At 37.4% G+C, this 20394-nt stretch overlaps 1 protein-coding gene across 3 annotated transcripts in view; it reads right to left on the bottom strand.

Moving 5' to 3' along the window:
- The window catches only part of PTPN2 (protein tyrosine phosphatase non-receptor type 2), a 37066-nt gene that overhangs the window by 15200 nt on the left and 1472 nt on the right, over positions 1-20394 (bottom strand). For all 3 annotated transcript variants that reach the window (XM_090137346.1, XM_031588993.2, XM_031588994.2), the window contains exons 2-7: positions 18915-19005; positions 11916-12016; positions 11086-11184; positions 9791-9928; positions 2687-2896; positions 1414-1572 (exon numbers count right to left, since the gene is read on the bottom strand). In XM_090137346.1, coding sequence (XP_089993472.1) covers positions 1414-1572; positions 2687-2896; positions 9791-9928; positions 11086-11184; positions 11916-12016; positions 18915-19005 — 798 coding nt within the window. The remainder of the gene's footprint in view (positions 1-1413; positions 1573-2686; positions 2897-9790; positions 9929-11085; positions 11185-11915; positions 12017-18914; positions 19006-20394) is intronic.

The raw sequence follows: 20394 nt of genomic DNA, 5'->3' as shown, positions 1-20394 counted from the left end.
ATGCCATCACTCCATCACAGGACTGTAAACTGCTTGCCTGCAGAGTTTACTGAAATCCATGGAGAAGTCAGAGACCAACATTTGGTTAGTGTTACTTTAGAGAAACTTGTCATTACTACATGTTCACTCCAAAACCTCTCACACTCTGGACAGTTCAACAATTCTCTATGGGTGGAAAAAAAATCTAGCTGACCTTGAAAGGGAAAATACTCCCGTATGTACTGCAGGCTTGGGTCAAACATGTATTGATTTTCTGCACATGGCCATGATGTGGAAAGAGAAAAGCATCTGGACAACTAACTACATTGCAGAAAACACTGACTTAAAGGTCATCTGAACAATCACCACAGAAAACATGCAGATAGCAGAAATAACAAAGTTGATGAGAGTATTCTGAGTTAACAATACTTCCTTCTGTCTATCTATATTGCAAGATTTCTTGTTTCTGCAAGTATGTGGGAATCAGAGCTGCACAACTTGAAGCACAGCTTTTTAATAAACAAAGCAGAAAAATTATGGAAAGAGAACATGCTCATATTCCCAGAAAGAAAGCTCCAGAAAGGTAGGAGGCTGTACATGTTTGGATGAATCATGCAGTATTCTAGGCCCTCAGTGCAGCTGTTCAGATGAGCAACAAACTCTCTACATGTTGGTAAGTAACTGTGTAAAATGATTTATTTATATACGTAGCAAGTCAAGAAAAAATTCTAGGAGAAGAATCTGACAACTTCCAGAACTGCAGAAAAAGAGATGCATGTTTAAGCTGATCTGCTTCATTAATTTTAATGAATAAATCAAAAAAGCCCTAGCATATGGAAGCAGAATTAAGTCTGTTACACAACCTCTCCTCCTGGCCCTCCCTCCCCCACCCAGACATTTAAAATAGCTGTAGCTACCATAATTCCTGCAAACTACACTGACAGAGCAGTGAGATTTGGTAGTCTCTCAAATTCGCTGTATTTAGCTAGATTCTACTAACTGTAACATAAAATTTAAAGGATATGAAAAAAAGAAGCTGTACTAATAAAGCTCATTTTTAGCATCAAGCAATTATTACTGCTAAGAAAGCGTAGGACAAGAAGTTAAGAAATCCAGCAGAGATTCTTGTTATCTTTTCAAAGTGACACCGAGTGTTACTTCTGCTTTTCAGTACTGAAAACACTGACTTAATCTTTTTAAAATTAGAAATGCAAAAATAACTTGTCTGTACATCTCAGAGAAGACAATTACATAGGATTAGGAGTTTAGCAGCTAGAAAGGGCTGTACCTTTAATAGCCTCAAGAAACATACTGAAAAAGGTAGTTTATTTTAAACCCACAAAATCGATGATTTTAAAGTAGCTCAGAGCTCATTTTTAACTACTGTTAGCAGTCTACTGTTTATGCTTAAACACACAGAGCTAAAGTAATTACCTGTATAGTTGAATCCCCCATTATAAATTTTGCTCCTTCTATTACAGCCATATATGAAAATCTTAGTTGATCAGGTGTCTGAATAAGTCCCATTCGGTATTTTCTCATATCCAGTAATACCTTCTTAATATCTACAGAAAACGGATCCTTTTTTTCCATCTGTAAAGAAGGTTATATTAAAAGTGTCATAGATATGGTTAAGAAAAATTACAGATTAAAAAAAAAAGTCACAAAATGCAAACTAAAAATTAATTTTGTCACGTTATGTTCCTATTAGTTACATAAGAAATTAAACACCTCAAGATTTCTGAATTGGTTTTCACAGGAAAAAAAAAGTAAATCATTAATGAAAGCTTGTCCTGAGCAAATCTACAACAAGTATTAACCAAAAAAATCAGTACTCTATTATCAAGTCTTAACTTTGAGGAATTTAGATGCACTTGGTTTTATTCCAAGATGTACTTCCAAATAGGCCTATCACAATCAGAATCACAAAGTATTTCCTACAACTCCCGAGTAGAACAGCAGTTTGGAGTAGAGCAGACATTTCCTTATTCAAAGCAGATCCTCTAATTTATGTGCAACACACACATTTTGAGCTCCACACTAGACTCGTGGGAGCTGTTTAAGTTACATATCCGCACTCTTTGCCATGTTTACTTTAATTCTTTTAATGTTAAAGTATGCTTGCATCAAAATGTTTGTTGTTGTTGTTTGTTTTTTTTAAAATACACAAAAAAAAACAAAGAAAAAGAATAAATTGAGAGGGCATACTCAAAACATAAGATGACTAGTTTAGACTTAAAATGAAATCCTTTTCCTTAACCCCATGCTGTACTTCTCACTATTAACCAACAGTGCCAGAAGTAGACTCAAAATCTGAAAATCACACAGAACTTAAAAGGTGTTTTAAATTTTATTTAACATTTAAAGTGCACTCAAATTATGAATAATGATACAGTCCACGAGTCTAAACCTAGGCTAATCTCAATTTATTCTGTATCTCATAAAAGGCAAGGAGTGCTGCCTAGGTACTTTCCGGAACGCTGTGAAATGGGTGAAATACCTCCAGATAAATTCATCAGCGTATTTTAAGACTTTTGTTTATAACCATTAAAACGTGAAGGAAAAAAGCCTGATACCCTAACTAAAACTTTCACTGACACGTCATTACCTTAAATGGTTTTAAAGGCTTCTGACCAAAACACCCACAGTGAGAACGAAGGCAGAGTGTGGAAAGGAAAGAGGTGGCAGAAAACAACTAAGTACTTACCAGAACAAGACAAGAGTCTACTAATGAAAACGTGCCGGATCGTCCTATCCCTGCACTACAGTGAACCACTGCAGGTCCATGTTCAGGACTTAAGCAACCAGATTCTCTGACTTTAAAAAGGAAGTTCAGGAAAGAAGCTGGGGATTCAGGAACTCCAAAGTCTGGCCATGTAGTATAATGAAAGTGAGATATCATCCTGGATTCTCCACTCTAGAAGTAAAAACAAACAACGCAACTAGAAAGTACTCAATTTGTGTTTAGTTAGCACACATTTCCCCAGTCCAAATCAATACAACTCTATTTTAAACCTCCCATTCATATAAACAATCTAACATCTTCTGCAAATTGGATGACTACCAAACGATGCAATCTGAAGCATTTCATCACCTGCATTAGTAGTTTTTCCCCTTTGAAATTATTACTAAATATCATTTTTCCTCTTCTCAAACTTCCACTGTTTTATTTTTTGCTTTACTACTTGCCCTCAAATATTCCTTCTTAACCATTAATGCAACTTAATGGCTGACAGCAATCACGTTACGGTGGACAGGACTGAAAAAATACCCATCAGCATTGCAAGCACTCCTTTCTGCTCAGAGCAGGGTACAATATCAAGAGGTACCAGCATCTCCTTTCTACTAATGCACCACTGAGAGTAGCAAGAACGTGCAACAAGACTCAGCTTCATTCATTGAAAGTATTCATTCACTGAAAGTAAATAAAAATTTGAACACCACACAAATTTTTCCTCAGCAAATAATAATATGACAGTAAGCAAATCTGCATGTATACTGAAAAGCTTCAGTCATGAATTTGAGCCATGTCTTTGCAGAACTCCCTTTAGATTTGCTGTTAAATACTACTCCTTGCCTCTCCTCTCCTTGTTACACACTGATTCTGAGACAATTTGGTCAGCAATTCAGTTCAGGAATTTTTAACCTCGCTCCATTTCACCTACGTTTTCCACGGATATTGAAATCTATATAAACATGCACATGCTTGAAACATCAATAGATTTAAGGTATCTGTGCATTACAGAAAATCCATTTTTCTCTTTCAGCTATGAGGGATAACGTATGAAACTCCTTTGTGAAACTATGATTGCCCAGTTCATAGTTATCACAATAACAAGAATATTCTCACACTGTCTTTTGCCCTGATGCTGCAAGACTGCACATTTCCACAGACAACAAGATCTATTACTGTGACTCAATTCAATCTCAAATACACAACATTTTGCAGGGATATTTCATCTTTTGGATAAAAGCTCAACATGGAAAACAGTCTGACCCATCACACTTGGTACATGAGTATACAGTAAGATTTCAAAAAGGAAAAATCTACCAAACTTCCCTCAATTACATACATACAGGAATTTTCCTTTCTTATTTGTCCGAAGCAAAGCATTAAAAAAAAGTTTGTGTTCTCAGCTGAGATGCAGTTTTAATGATACTGACTTAGTTTAACTAGCCAACTTTTTTAAACATCATGAAGGAGATGTTCTTGAAAAGAAGTTCGGTAGTTATAAAAATTTAAGGAATGTAACATACTAAGAAGTTTCCTCAAAAAAAAATCTCCAGAAAAATAATTCATCAATTGACAAAATAAAGAGGAAAACTGGAGAGGGGAGGGAGAAGAACATAACAGGTAAAGAGAAGCTTAAAGGTATTTCTTCTGAATGTAGGTGATCTTTTGAAGTGGTAATCTGTACTCTCTCCTCCTCCTCAAGATTCTTAACAGGATTCCAGATGAAAGCCTCCCTTATACCTCAAGACAATAAAAAGCAGTACTTATCTATGGGAAATAAAGTTGACCTGTGGGATGGAGTCGAGTTCTTTGTTTTGTTTTTTTAAATTCCTTACTGTAATAAGCACTAGCATCCTCATCTTTAAACAAAGAAAAACACACAGCAGTGCTTCCAGCACATGGCCAAGTGTCCCCCTGTGCATACACTAATCTGAAAAAAGCTATACCTAATGGAAAAATAGATCAATGCTACTGTACATCTCATCCATCTCTAGTCCACTGAATTACTTTTTCTTCCTCCCCAAACTGTATGAAAGCTTTATCCATTCCAGAATTTTCCATCACTTAAGCTCATTTAAAAATATCTAGTCTCTTCATCTCTCTTTATGAGTCTCATTTCAAAGCAACTGGCTGGTCTTTGAACTTGCAGTTTTTAAACATAAAGCCAAGTCCCATTTAACTCTTTGAAACCTCCCACATTTTCTCTCTCACACAGAAAGACTCTTTCAAGTGGTGCTTGGCAGTCGAGCTGGACAACTGAAATACTGTTTTTATGTGAGTAACTGTACCATTCTTTCTTGAAGAACTTCTTTGTTTTGGGGGATGTGGCTAGCCATGCACCACAGGTACCTCCTACATGAACTTACTGCAAGACTCTAGAGAGAAAAGGTTTGGCTTGGTAAGGATTCACAACTGTTGAGTGACAGAAATTCAGTTAAGGAACAGCCGATTATTTAAAGCTGTTAAGCTTTAAATGTTAAATGTTCTTTTGAAGAAAAAAAGCTAAGCCTCAGGATTCAGACAGCTACTACACATTTTATAGATATATAAATGTTATAAGCAGGTTTACATAGGTAAATAGTTTAAGCAGTTAATGCTCTTCTGCTTGACAACTGAGAATCAGTTTATTCTACAGTTACTATGCCATATTCTTCTAACACTTATTCTTTAAGCCTAGCTACCTATCCTACAGAGGTCATCATATAATATTTTAAAACTTTTTGAAAAATGCTGTCAAACCATTCTAGTGAATGTTTCATGAAATACTGGGATAAGCTTACAGCAAATAATTACAGCTAAATCTGGTTAGCTTGGAAGTTAATACCACACTGCACGGCTCTCCACTGATAGCTGGCAAGACCTGCAGCACCATCACAAGCCATGCTCCAAGTTATATGCAAGCAAGGATCAGAGCAGAAGAATAATATAAGGCAATGAGGCAACCTTTCCACAAAATAAACCTTACCACAATCATTTCACAGTGAATATCCAATAATCCAATTAAGAAGGGTACAAAAAAAAAATATCAGAGCAACTCTCATCACCTTAGGTTCAGTCACCTGAGAGCCTGAGCAGGAATAAAATACTATCAAATTGCTCAACAAAGCTGATGCTTTCAGTGTCAAGCAAACCAAGTTAAGACAGAAAATGCTCACCTGCCAAATTTCACACAAACAAACCTTAAAAAAAACTGTGATAGCTGATAGGCTACTTAAATGGTCTAATATATCAAGGAATAAAAATACACACAAATCCCAGTGGTGGTCTTGTATTTAACAATCAGGCCTCAAATGCATTAACATTTAATTTGTATTGAAATGAGGTGTGCTCTGGACTACTAAAAGAAGTACTGACATTCAAAATATTGACTTTTACCACAACCTTCTCTATTTCCTCATTCTAATGCCTGGCAGAACAGCTTTCAAATTATATAAAATTGTAATGAAGATAATGCAACTAAATAATTCTCACAAACATTCTGCTTTCCAGAACTAGTACGTATCCTCTCAGTTAATATACTAGAAGTTATACCCTCTAAATCTGTAAAGCACATACAGGAAAGGAAAACCCAGACTCCTGTAAGGAAATGATATTTTTTGTAACATCTCAGCCTTATTTCTTATGCAACAAGAAGCAAAATACCTTCTTAAACTTTTCGAAGTGCTGAGAACATCCTAGAGTTTAAAACAAGTGTATGCCATGTTTCAGAAATTCCTTCCAACCACTGCAGCAGTTACATAAATACATACACAGTCACAGTGACCAAAATCACATTATATATGAGATAACAGAACATGGCCTGCCATTAGATTGCTGCCTTCATGAGCATAATACCTTCTTCAGACATTTAAAACGTTGAACACTGGAAACCAACAGCAACTCTAATCTTATCTTCATTTACTACACTGATCCTGTGCTTCCACCTGAAACGCATTAAGAAACCTTACTCTCAAGTCTCCTAGATTTGTTGCAGCGTTAGTGGTAGATTACTACCTCTCCTTGAGCTGCTTTACACTTATTTCTAGGAACCCAGCCTGGGACACCTTTACTCACACAAATACTTAGCAAACTTACTGTACTGAGTTTTCCTTTTATGCCCTAGTGCTTCTATAAGACTTGAAGAATGCTAACTCCAAGTAATATTTTGTATGTAAAACAGCTAGAAGAAACAGAACATAATGAACCTACTCAAAGGGGGGGGGGGGGGAACCCACAATTTCAATTTCTTTCCACTGTTTCATTTCAGCATTGAGCCAATCTCTGGTTTCCCTCAGATTCTGATATTCCTTTGTTCCCTGAAGCTTCCCTGAACTCCCCAGTACCGATCTATTCCCCTTAAGTTCATCAGCACTCACTGCATTATACCCTGTGGGTGATGCACACTGTATCTTCACGATACCGCCTGGCCACCACACCAGAAGTTAATGGAAATACAGTTTTCCTTTTAAGCACTCATCACAAGGAAAGCCAAAAGGATTAATCAATTACACATTCTGTACACGGTGGAATCTTACAGAAATTACCTGTGAATACCTAACAATTCATCCAGAATATGATGACAGTCACCAAACTTAGTCACTCCATCCAATGAAGCACAGATTTAACCAAAGGCTCTACAACACCTATCAACTTCTCCATTACACTTAGAGGTGTTACTTCAAGTCACAGACATGCAATAGCTTTTCAAGTAATTGATTACAAATTTATAATGTAAGCACAGTAGTTTCCTCTATTCTTATTTTCCATCGTAGGCAAGGGTTTATAGAAGCCTTCATATTCAATCTTTCCTTAAGGGGAGCAGAAAAAAAGACACCAATGAACATCATCTCCTCTACAACGTTTTTGGGCAACTCCAGCCACAACAGCAAAAACAAAACACTTGCCCCAAACATATCTAAACCAAACTATCAAATGTCACCATCTAACCCTAAAAACACACACTACCCCTCAAATCCCTATCACCTGTATTTCTAACTGCTCTTTAATGACAAATAAATTAGAAACAAATACTCAGGTTTTGTTCTATAAGAACATTAAGCACTACTACATATTCATTTTGCTTGTGTATTAGTGAGATTTGTTGAAGTTAACACAAATAATTTACTTGAGTCCAGAATAGCTGCACTGTAAAGCCAATTTAGCATTTCCATGAAAACACAGAGAACCTAAAATTTCTTAAGTATTCTTGGAACTCAGAATAAAATTGTATTTGTGACTCATCCTATATTCCAGGCATCAAGTGGCTAAATGGTTTCCTACACTGTCCCCACAAAAGCCCCCTCCAGAGTTAAAGTGCATGAGCACAGTTAAGCTCACATTTCAATTCAATGTGAATACTCAATTCCCACTAATCTTAATGGCACGCTTCAAAATTCTTACAAAAGAGTGCATTTGCAATTCACAGTGCTATTATCCTAGGAACTATATTGTTGTTCCCGGATAATAGCACTGTGAATTGCAAGTGCAGCCTTGCAGGTTCCCCCCCCCCCCTCTTTGAGTAACTAATTATGTTCTGTTTCTTCTGGCTGTTTTACGTACAAAATATTATTTGGAGTTAGCATTCTTCAAACGTTATAGAAGTATTAGGGCATAAAATAAAAATTCAGTACAGTATGTTTGCTGAGTATTTGTGTGAATAAAGTTACTTACAAGAATGTCTATATAACACTGATGGGGCCTGCATTAACAGCCCAGTAAACTTAGGCATTTCAGCTCTCAGTAGCTTTAAGTCACAAAGTCTACTACAGTGTTTATGCTACTGTGCTGTTCCTCATACAATCTGTGCTGTTCCTCATACGATCTCCACATTTTCCAGCTAACGTTATGTCCAAACACGGATGTGTCATGAAAACTGTATTCTTTAAAAAACAGGAAATCCAAGATTATAGGCCAATGGCAGTCAAATAATTATTAGAAGGAAAAAAAAAAAAAGGCCTTTTCAATAGTTAGGAAAACGTGCTTCATCCTTCCAAAAAGGAGAGCGGTTCTTTCCCAGATGCTATCTTGTAAGCAGTACTGCTCTTTTTCTTAGCCTTTGCTGTTAACAAACCAAAGACTAACAGAAATTCTCCAAGTCAGTAGGTCAGAATTTCATAAAGCTCTTCTTTCATTGAATAAATCAAGGAACAACATGCCAAGTTTTATCATGTTGATCTCGTGAGGGAGGTTTCAAATTAACAAACAAATGGTACTTGTTTCAAAGTATCATTAAGAGTTACTATAAATTCAAATAATTTTGATCAAACATATCAAGACTTAGTTGTATAAAACAACATGCAAAAGAAAAATCCTCTTCAAGCTTTCCTTTCCCAAATCCACTAACAAGACAACTTTGAATAAAACTTGCCATACGATCACTTTCAATTAATATAAGGCAAGATTTATAGGGAGAGAGAATATCTTACAAGACATAGCTGGAACAAACAGACAAGCTCTTCAATCCTGTCTTCAGTTCTGAAACAGAAGCAGCAAATTCCAACCCAAGCTCAGGCCAGGAACAATTTTTTTTGAGCTTAACTCGATTAAATTGTCAAAGTGCTTAATTTTTAAGAGAAAAGGATGGTTGGTCCTGTGGAGCAAAAGGGGAGGTAAGCAAGAGGAGATAATGTTACCTATCCACAGGTGGCAATTATCCCTCCCCCCCCACCCCAAACTTACTTAGCTGCACTGAAGTATGTGGAAAACTACAGTTAAAAAAAAATAGTAATAACTGAGTATCATTTCTGATATTCAAAAGAAATCAGAAACTTCAAATCCTAGGTTCTGCCTTTTAAGGTACTTCTTACAGCTCCTCTTAGGATCACCTCTACTACCAATAAGAATTCAGCACGCTGAGATACTGCCAAATGGAAAACAAAAATACTAAAAAAAAAGTGCTGAAAGACTTCCCTCTTAACATTTACATTGAGATTTACTCACTTGCGATATGCCACACATCATTTTCAACATTATTAAAAGCAAACACATTATAATTTTCAGTGTAAAAGCTCTATTAAACCTGCAGTGACAGTGTGCTAAGTACTTTGCATTATATACTCAAGGTCAGGAATATGAGATATACAGACTCCAAAAGCTTACGTTGATATTTTCTAATTGCAGTAGGTGAACAGTGTAATAGGATTTGACGTCTTCAGATACTAGCCTCACACGAAAGCCTGTTTCACTAAATATCATAAATTCTTCTCCTCTCGTTGGCCAGTACTGTGCACATTTCACCTATGTGGAAAAAGAAAAAAGAAAAAAATCAAGTTAAATACCCTAGCACCCTGGGCTTTGTGCTACCAAATTGAGACCTTTTAATACAGTATAGTAGATAAAAGTACACAGTACCTGCTCCTAGTTTGAGGAATTCTCAGATTCTGTAAAGTTTACACTCAAGTGACTGCAACAGTTTCAGTTGGTGTTATGCATTCCAGCTGTAGCTGTTCACTCTCTCCTTCACCACAGTTCCAGCGCATCTTGAGACCTTAACCCTTCACCCTTTCCCCAGCTTTCCACCTAGTTCTCTACACAGATCTTTACTCATCTATTTCAAAACTTCTTCCCTGCATTTCTGACATGGACATCTGCACATTTACAGAAGTGATGCAACACACTGTGCCTATTTCCCTAAGCCTTGCTGAAAACTGGAAGATTTATTGAAACACAAGAACAAATCAGCTATGCAGAACTTCCTCATCCTTTACTCGTCTTGCTTTGCATTCAGGCTTACTGTAGGTAAATAAATGACTTCTTCCATAGACTAGGCAAAAAAATTTCACTAACAAATACACTCTAGGGAAAGAAAAAAAATCTCCACAAAACGACACGCATTTATCATTCAAATTTATAGTGATTTTAGGTACATTAGTAGGAAAAAAACCAACACAATAGCAGAAGGTTGATATACTTTGCATGTGTACCACCAACTGTAAGTAATCCAAAATAATTAGACCACTTCAACAGTTGGTGGAGGCAGCCTGGCTTCATTGTTACAAACAGTTCCTAACACTACACAAAAATACACTGCTCTGAAATAATCTAAAGCTTTAATTCAAATGCATCTTCCCACTTTTTTTTTCTTTCTAGAGCAGGTTTTGTTTTTTATTTGTTTTACCTATGCTGCTTCTACTTCATCTTAGTTCTGTCTCTATGCACTCCTTTTTCATCACTTTACTTTCACTTCTCTGGACATGTACTAGATGCTGGTTTTAGTGCAATTAATTTTGCCTTAGCTCCATCACTTTGTTTAATGGAATAGCATATACACATCATACTGTTCACCAATGAAAAAGTGTTGATTCTTTAATCATAACAAAGAATTTGTATGTTCAGCAATATTAAAACTACATTGCTCACTTTCTAACTTAAGCAAAACATCTGATGTTACTCACCGAGTCTTTTTCAACAATTCTGTTCAGCATAACAACTGCTTTGGTTTTTTGTTGCCATACCATTAGCCAAAAATGACAACACGTATTAGGTAGTGGACCCTGTGTGGCAAAAAGAAAAATGAATGGGAGAATGCATTAGCAATGTCTCAACAATGACTGATGTTTTATTGTGTGAAACCGAAGAAAGTCTTTGTCCAATAAGCTTAACCAAGCTATTAACAAAATGATAGAGAAGACAGGAAAGAAAACAACCACACTGCACAAATCACTCAAGTACTGAAAGTTTAATCAAAGCAATAAAAACTCAGGGAATGGATGCTTTAGTTTCAGCATCAACACTACTGTGCAGTTAGAAGAAAAGTTATTGCAGGCATACTGAAAAGAAACAAGATGAATTAAGTGATATTGTTTTATACTTTCACACTTATAAAAAGTATAAAAATTATGTATATCCATAATTTTATTTAACTTCATATTCTGTTTTACACTAGCTATGCTTATTTATATACATATAAGCATATAGAACAGGAGAGATTACTGTCAGAGCTATGAAGTATAACATATACTAATAAATATAAACTTACAAAAGTGTAAAACCATTATTACCTGAAGAGCAGGAAATATCTACAAAGCTTTAAAGACAGTCAATTATATACACTTAAGCATTCCCCTTTATCTTTTTTTTTTAAAAAAAAACACAACTAGATCAAACAGCCTGTTAGCATGAGATACATAATCCACAGTGATGAGGAATCATCCAAACATAAATTACCATTGTACAAATCCACTTCCCCCATATCTGCATTCCCTGTAGTACCTGTCAGTCTCACCTGTGTTAAGATATAGCATCTCTGGGCTTCTTCTATGACCACTAGGCTGGCATTGATATAGTCATTCTCTGTGTTCTGCAGTTTTACTCGACTGTGATCATCTAAAATTAAAGGAAACTTCAGAATGAACAATGCCTTTACTTTCACCAATACTCCACAGCAGGAGAGTTTAGGCCTAAGAAGCAATCATTAAGGAATTTATTTTCTATCTAAGTAAATGGCAAACTACACGAAAGCAGTTTCTCATGTAACATCGCTAACAATGGCTGTCTCATTCTGCCCTCAGCATTCCATCACAGGTTAGTAACTGGAATACCACTTTTCCTCTGAAAAACAACCAATTCCCCACACCAACAAAAGCAGCTCATGCTCATCCTTCAACAATTTTATTTCCTTAATATAACAGTATGACAAGCCATATCAGGCTACATTCTACTGCATGGTTTGCTTTAAGTTTGGAATTCCAAGGTCTTCAGCAACCTACAACTCCACAGGCCAAGGCAGAATCATAAATTGACATAGCTAAAAAACTACCTACTTGCAGTCATTCAAATCAAGCTTTGCTGAACTTAATTTTCCTTGTAATTTAACACAATGCAAATTAGAAGCACTAAGGAAGTAGCACGTAAAAGATGTCCCTATTAAACAAATCTTCCAATTAAACAAGCCTGATTTTATTACATGCTTTCTACCTTTCCCACGATTTTGCAAGCAAGGCAGAAGATTTGCTACTTATTGCAGATGAAAGCAGTCAAAGGATTGCTTTTAAAATACTAACATTAACGTGAGAAAGATTATCAGACTGTCATATGACAATGCTGCATAATGAAAAGTCACTGTGACTGTATGTAGGATTTCCCAGTACTTGCTGACAGCCCTCTACCAGGCACTTAAGTAATCAGACTCATCCACAGCAAATAACCCTTCGTCAGCCATTTATCAGATTCCGTTAAATAAACAGCAACTTTTGTCTGAAATCCATACACAATTGCATATCACAAACTGAGCTCCAACTGACTATGAACCCCCTGAAGCTCAACCACTGATAGATTGTTTGTAAGAACAACTAAGGAACAATAGCAAAGCTACTTCAGTGCATTTCAGGAAGCCATTCTGTAAAGCAACAGACAGAGCCAGCAGTGAGTCAGGGTGTGATGCCAGTTTCTCACTGACACTGACCACAAAACTTGGAGTTGTCGCAGCTGCTGCCAAAACACGGCAACCCTCTGTTCCCTTTCCCATACCGTCACCAAAAGCCTAAGTTCCTTTTGACATCTATCTTGCAAAATTAACAAAACCCATGACCTTTGTGCAAGCAACCACTAATTATCACCCTCGGGACAGCTATGCTGTCCCTATGTCAATGCCAGCCTATACAGCACAAGGCTCATCTAAGAAGAAATCCATGAACATGACCCTGGCTGGGCAAACAGCTTATATGAGAATCAGAACAAAGTTAATGAACTAGCCCCCTGTTCTGTGGGCTGCTTGTATTATTTTATAAATACTTTCCACAGTTTTGGAAACCCGGGAAAAATGTATTTACTTTGCCTTGATCTGCTTTTATGCTCCTCCTCAGCTCTCTGCTACTGGCAGCTGCCAGAAGCTACCAGGATGTACACGGATCCTTTACAAGACTGTAATGACTGTTCTTACATCACATATTCTTCAGCCTCTTAAATATATGGTCACCTTACCAGATTCACAGAAGAAAGTGAACAGTGAAATTCTTTATTTTCTCCCCCAGAGGACTAAGGTTTGAGGTTGTCTAGCTGCTAGCTTTTATGTGTACAGCACAGAAGTATGCCATAAAGCTATTTTTAATACAAAAGAATGAGAAAGCTACTGGGTTAGTCTGTTTTCATTAGCATTCCAGATGTAAGGCAGCATCGTCTTGACTCTCAGGAGTCTTAAAACAATTTGTACACCCTTATGAAGGGGAAAAAAACAGAAAAGTCAAGACAGTAGACTTAAGGTGTGTTTTAAGGTAAAAATGTGTCCTTGCATTATTTTATCTGGAAATTCAAGTGTTACTTTTTCCTTTCATATATCACTTTATCTGAAATGTTTCTACTGGAGAGAAACCAAGACCTTTGTAAATATTACATGTCATCTGCCAACAGGAAAAACTTAAGATCTTGTTATAGTAAATCACACATACCGGTACTAGTGTTCTCGGAAAGATGACGTAAGCAGGCACTGTTAACAGTTTAATCACCCAGCAGCAGCTGCTGCTCTGCTGCCAGCAGGAGATAACTGCCTGAGCCCTAAACCAGACTTGGTACTGTAACACTTACACACATTTTCAGCCTTATTTTTAACCCTCTTCTAAGATCTGCCCTGTTAACATTATAAAGAAAGTTTGGAAATAACTCCTAACAGTTAATTCTCTCTCCTCCTCCCCAACCAAAACAGAGGCAAACCTCCAAATACGGTGGCATACCCAGGGGACAAAGAAAGCCACGAGCAAATATTGATTTCCCTTTCAGGGGAATGGGTTCCTAAAGGACACAATGACCTAGAAACCTCATTCAAGTTCTGGCTTGCTCATCTGAATTAAATGAAGCGAGCCAACCTTCAACAGCAAGTTAGTTGTAACGTATTTCTCATATGTAAATCATTTCCAGTTACACAGGACTTCAGATTTATACGAACGATAAACATATCTTAAATCTAATCTAAAAGATCTATCTTAAACACTGCCAAGCTCACAACAGCTAAAATACAGTACTCATTTTCTGAAGTGTTAATTTCCCTATTTTGACAAATTACACAGCTGAAAAGGAAGTGGCAACCTTAAGAATGCTTCTCATTCCGGCTCCCGCACTAAGAACGCTGCTCCCACAGCCACCTTGTCTGAGATAAGCTCTTATTACCCACTTCTGGCAAACCCTTTCCCTCCACTATTACCTACAACGCTCCCTGCATCTCACACAAGGCCAAGATTTCAGACTGCACACTGCCCACCCCCTGCAAAAAGGAAAGTGACGTATCCAGTTAAAACAGAGATAGGAATGTTTGACAGTTCACTGACATAGATCTTACAGTTGGTTAATGAAAGGTTTTATTCAAAATCAACTGCACTTCTAAACACGAAAACGCTGCTTAACCTAAAAAACATCTTTTGTCCAAGAGAAGTCTGCTTGCCAAATATGGTGCTATAACAGAGAAGGGTGACATGCTACTTAGTGGATTAAACGACGTCACAAATAGAACATGCAGCGATAAGCCATCCCAGTGACCCTGTGTGACGCTTCACCCCCTGACGGTAAATCCACTTCATTTCACTAATCTAAATCTGGTCTACCTGAGCTGCTACATTACCCAAATCACAGCCCTCCGTCACCGGATGTACACTCACAACTTTCAGACAAGTGGTTTCAGAGGGAGCCTAAGGCAAAGGAAAGGCAAAGCAGCTCTTCCCACCTTGCCAACGGTTGCACACAACACATGCCACCATGATGTATCAGCAAAGGCCTAGCTTGTAACTGGAATGTATTCATACTGAAATACGTAGGTCGCTCTGAAAATAATTCTATATGTATTTCCATGGAAACTACAACAGATACAAAGAGCTCTGTAACACTATCTGATGGAGCTACAAAACACTGTTTTTCAACAGTCACCACCATTAGCTGTGTATTTTCACCAGCCACAACACAGCTTGCATGCTGTGCTCATACGAAGCTGCACCATCAACAACATGGTCTAAACGTTGGCTAGCTCTGAAGCGCTCAGACTCTATGATCTTTGACAGTCCCTTCCAAATGAACTCTCCTGTTCTAAAGTCTAGATCAGTATGTGCCAGGATACTCCCCTCTTCCCCAAACCTTAAGAAAGAAATATCTCCAAAAGCAACACACACAGTTTGTTTATAACATGTTTCTGGTAACAACATGTCCTATAGAATCATTAGGTAATGTCACAAAAAAAAACCCAAACCACGTTAGTTTCAGCTTCTAAGATGGACAGCAAGAAGTGCAGTAGACTTATTGTGGACAGAACCTCTGGGCATGAACTTGAAACACAGGACAAAAAGGGAACATTTTGCCATAATAAATAATCAGTGCTAAGTGCAAAACCATCCAGCTCCAACTCAGTTCCTCATAAAGAACAATACCCTTCACATTCTTCTCTCCCTGGCATATGTTCTACAACAACTGTAAGACTACAGTTGAAAGATCCAACACAAAGTCTACTAGATGCCTCCTGAAGAAAACAAAGAGAAATCACTACCTTTTAAGATTTTCCAACAGCAACATGATCTATTTGCTGAAAATGTTCAGAGGACCTAAGAAAACAGGCTACATGCCATGTCATAAATGACGGCTAAAGAGAAAACTAACTTGTTCCATCTCTCACAAGAGGGAGAGAAAGATCCTGAAGAAATCCTGATAGTTTTACCTGAGGGGGGATTCCCTTTCTGCCTCTGAACCTGGAAATGCAGTAGGAAAATCTCTAAAGGTCTCTACAGTCAACCAAAGACACTGGACTACTTTGATATGAACTAAAGATAAGATGTAGAAGGAAAGTATTAAGTCTTATGAGTTCCAATAAAGGTATCAATAAAGAATAATAGCCCTGTAACTTATTTTCCTCTGAACAATGTTTTCTGAGAAATGGTTTCATCTGTCAGGAAATGACTGGCTGTCAAACCAAACCTATTTCAGATTAACTTCCTGTTTCAATACTGCAATACTGCCGAGATATTCCTCTCCCCATTCTAGACCCATACCAGACTGCATGACTACTGCTTTTTTTTGGCTAGGCAACTACTCTTGAGGGCATTTCTCCAACTAAAATTTTTTAAATGCTGTAGCTCCTTAGCAAGGAAAATGACACTAATGAAAATACTTCTGAAACAGGAGACAACGTAAAACTCACTCAATTGTAATGGGCAGACAATTAGCCTCATACAGCCAACTGCAACCATCTTTTACCTAGAAAGGTACATGATATACAACTAGTTTTAATGTACATGCTCTGCATATTACAGTTGAAGTGGGGCAAACCAACCCAAAGCATCTTTTCCGTAATGCAGAACAATCTCTGCATTTCCTCTTACAGACATACCATCTCAGATTTTAGACTGGCTTGTTTGCTGTATAGACTAACAAATCATTTTCTCTTGGCTACGGAGAAATAGAATATTTTTATTAAATTACATCACATGTTTTATAATATATTTAATCAGCATAGGAATAAGTGCTATTTCTAAAGACCTTCAGATATCAGAGGTCCAGGTTCTACCCCAACTGCTTTGAAGTTTTAGGTACCAAAATGTTAGAATGTCATTTATCATCTATTCCCTTCCAGGTCTCTTTCTAATTCCCACCACTGTTGAAGAAACAGTTATGACTCGTATTTGAAAACACACACATAAGATGCAACAGCAATCAGCTAAAAAGCTGTTTTGCTCTGTTCTCACAGAGCCTTGCTACTGGTACCCAGTTCTGTGGGCGTATCTTGGCAGTTCAGTTCAAGCCTTCTTTCTTTCAGGCATGCTAAAAACTGAGACATGCTTCCTGAGGCTCACTTGTTAAACTTCATGTCAACTAGCATGTCACTCCTGAACCCAGGTACTACTTCAAGACTAGACTTATTCAACTGTCTCTTTGCTGTTATACTGGACCCACTGTTTACTACAGTTGCATCATTTCCTTCTGGACAATGGAGAATTTCAGGGCAGAAGTGTCCACTATTGTGAAAGACATATCATGACTAAGGAAAATTTTGGAAAAAAAAAAAACAAAAACACAGCAACCATCAACTCACATCCCTACAGGAGATGACTACAAGCCAATCATCTAAGACATTACTGCAGGTATTCCAGATGCTACTGAAATAGTAGAAATTTATTTTAGAATCACAGGAAGATAACATACTTTAAAATTATGCTGCTCATTCTGTCTGCAGTTGTTACAAATAAACTAAATCCAAAGATGCGAGAAAGGACAAAAAAAAAAGCGAGCACAATTTCTGTTACAAAAACCTCAGATGACAGACACAGGAATAGACTTTGGGTCTCAAGGATTCAAAAGCAATTTCCTGCCTTCTCTTCTTAAAACCTATCTCAACTTAGGTATGAAACAGAAAGTGAATGAAATGCGATCTGCTTTATCACAGGTAAGAAGCTAATGCTGTGCTCTAACAGGACAGTAAGCCTGAGACACGAGGTCTCACGCTGACCAACATGGGTTAATTAAGGTCTATCAGGGCACTCAGCTCCTGAGCGTATTCCGCTGGACACACAGCAGAAGCCGGTAAGCCTCAACTAACCTGAGGTATCACCTTCAGAGCTGCACGTTTCTCAGATAGGATGTTGATGGGAAACACCATACAGACACAGCAAGGAGGGTCTGTGCTGAACTCTCATTTCATGATGGCACAGTATTTAGACTCAGCATTAAGCCAGAGTGGATTCTTTTGGTAGGAATAAACCGTACAAGTAAGCCTTCTGGCAACTGCCTAACAATCAACGTGCAGCACTGCTATCTGAACAGCATGACTCACTTCGAGACCCTCTGTGCATAGTTTTGAGAAGTGCTATGCACATGCTGTTACCACAACTTTCAACTGGAAACAAGGACTTCAGCACTTCTCCAAAATACACAATAGGTATTCATGTCAGCCTCTCCAACAAAAAGCCCTAATGCATCAACTACTCTTCAAAAATTCTAGATCCAAAGACAATGGGATTATGAGAGATTTTGCTGCTCTGGGAAACCTAGTACAAAAGGACACGCAAACACTGAAGTTTTCTATAAAATACTGAAGTTGAAACAGGTTAAATCTGTATTCATTTTTCCCCTAGTCCTTCTGAAAGCGATACATGGTAGCTTTCTCTAGCTGTAATTATCTATCATTCATTTTTTGCTCATATGTAAGGATACTGGATTAAAGTTTCTAAAGTAAACGCTGTTGAAAAAAATATTTCACATGCTTCAGTAGCAAATAAACTGGAAAATGTACTGCTGTAAATACAGAAAAGATACTTACATGGACTAACATCTCTGTATCTGTTTCGATTTCTGTTTTCTGGGTATTTTGCAACTCTATGAGGGTAGTCACTGGATTTATGTCGAATTTCCTTTAAAAGACAAAAATACAGTTTAATTCTAGCCACCAAGCACATTAAGGCTGATGTTCTGTACAACTTATCACAAGGCTTTCGAGCTCAGTTATTTAATTGCAGTTATTAATACCATTACTGACTTTTAAAACAACTTCTACTACAGTTAATGCTATTTGCACTTAGAAAAACACATGGCATTCTTAGCCATACTGCTGTCATTTAGGTATTTTTACACTTGGTTAACATGCACAATTTGGTAAGTAACCGACACAGCAGAAACAAGGGGGGGGTGGGGGGAGGGGAAGGTGTTTCTTATGCCTACAGTTGAGCTAAGATTTGCAAGCTATTTCCCAGAAAAAGTACAAGTCTGAACCAAGAGTTGCACAGCTCTAGCTCCTTTACACCAGCTGGCAATGTAAACACCACAAAGAAAACTGAACTAGTTAGCTGCAGCAATAACATCATTAATAGCCACAGAATTATTACAGGTCTCTTGACAATTCACCTTGAACAGCCATCATTAAACATGAGCCTGTAAGAGAGAACAGCTCTGGACTCTCAAATGTCAGCTTGTATCAATACAAAAATCACAGCCTGCTCCTACTCAGGGGTTAACACAAACCCTTTGATAATTTGCATTTGGAAGATATTTAAACACACTCATTTACACATCATTTTAAAGAAGTGATACTGCTTACATATTGTAAATGGAAAGGTTTTTCTGTTTGTTCCTAAAGCTTCTTCATTCTAATGAGAAGGTCTTTTTCCACAACTTTACCTTCAAACCAAGAAGGAGGTTTGTAAGCGTGAAAACACAGATAGTGTGCTATTGACAAGCAGCCTCTTATGGACTGACCGGTGTCTTTATATCCCTGTACTCAGCTGACGTACAGTGATATAAAATTAAAAATATTTTGGTGGGGTTTTTTTTCAGATGAAATTCCTATATGATATGATTGTACCCTAAGGAGAGCTTCCCTTTACAACAAAGCATTTTTGAACTTTCTCTGTGCTCCCACTAAAACAATTATCTTCGCAAGCTTATTAATCAGTTGAAATACTCTCATTCAAGGAACACAATGAAACAGGACTTTGGAAATCTAACAAATATAAAGAAGCTTCATTTTTTAACGTCTGCCGGATGCTGTGACTTATGAGGAATGATAATCTGTGAAAATCAATAGCTACAATATGGAGCAGCAAGTGTCCAAGCACCAATGCTCTACGTACCTCCACATAAATCACTCCATCTGTTACACAACCAAATTCTGATTTTGGTACAGAACAATGGAGCTCGTGTTCTCTTCTAGCTTATATGCCTTACAGCCTTTTGGAGTGTCTCCACACTCAACAATTAAATGCCAAGCATTCACAGCCAAACTCCCTCAAATGTAGGTTCTTTAT

The sequence above is a fragment of the Phasianus colchicus genome, chromosome 3 (assembly GCF_987193195.1).
Source record: "Phasianus colchicus chromosome 3, bPhaCol1.hap1.1, whole genome shotgun sequence".
NCBI classification, from domain to species: domain Eukaryota; kingdom Metazoa; phylum Chordata; class Aves; order Galliformes; family Phasianidae; genus Phasianus; species Phasianus colchicus.
The sequence above is the reverse complement of the archived record's forward strand: the minus strand, read 5'-3'. Positions and strand labels throughout refer to the sequence as shown.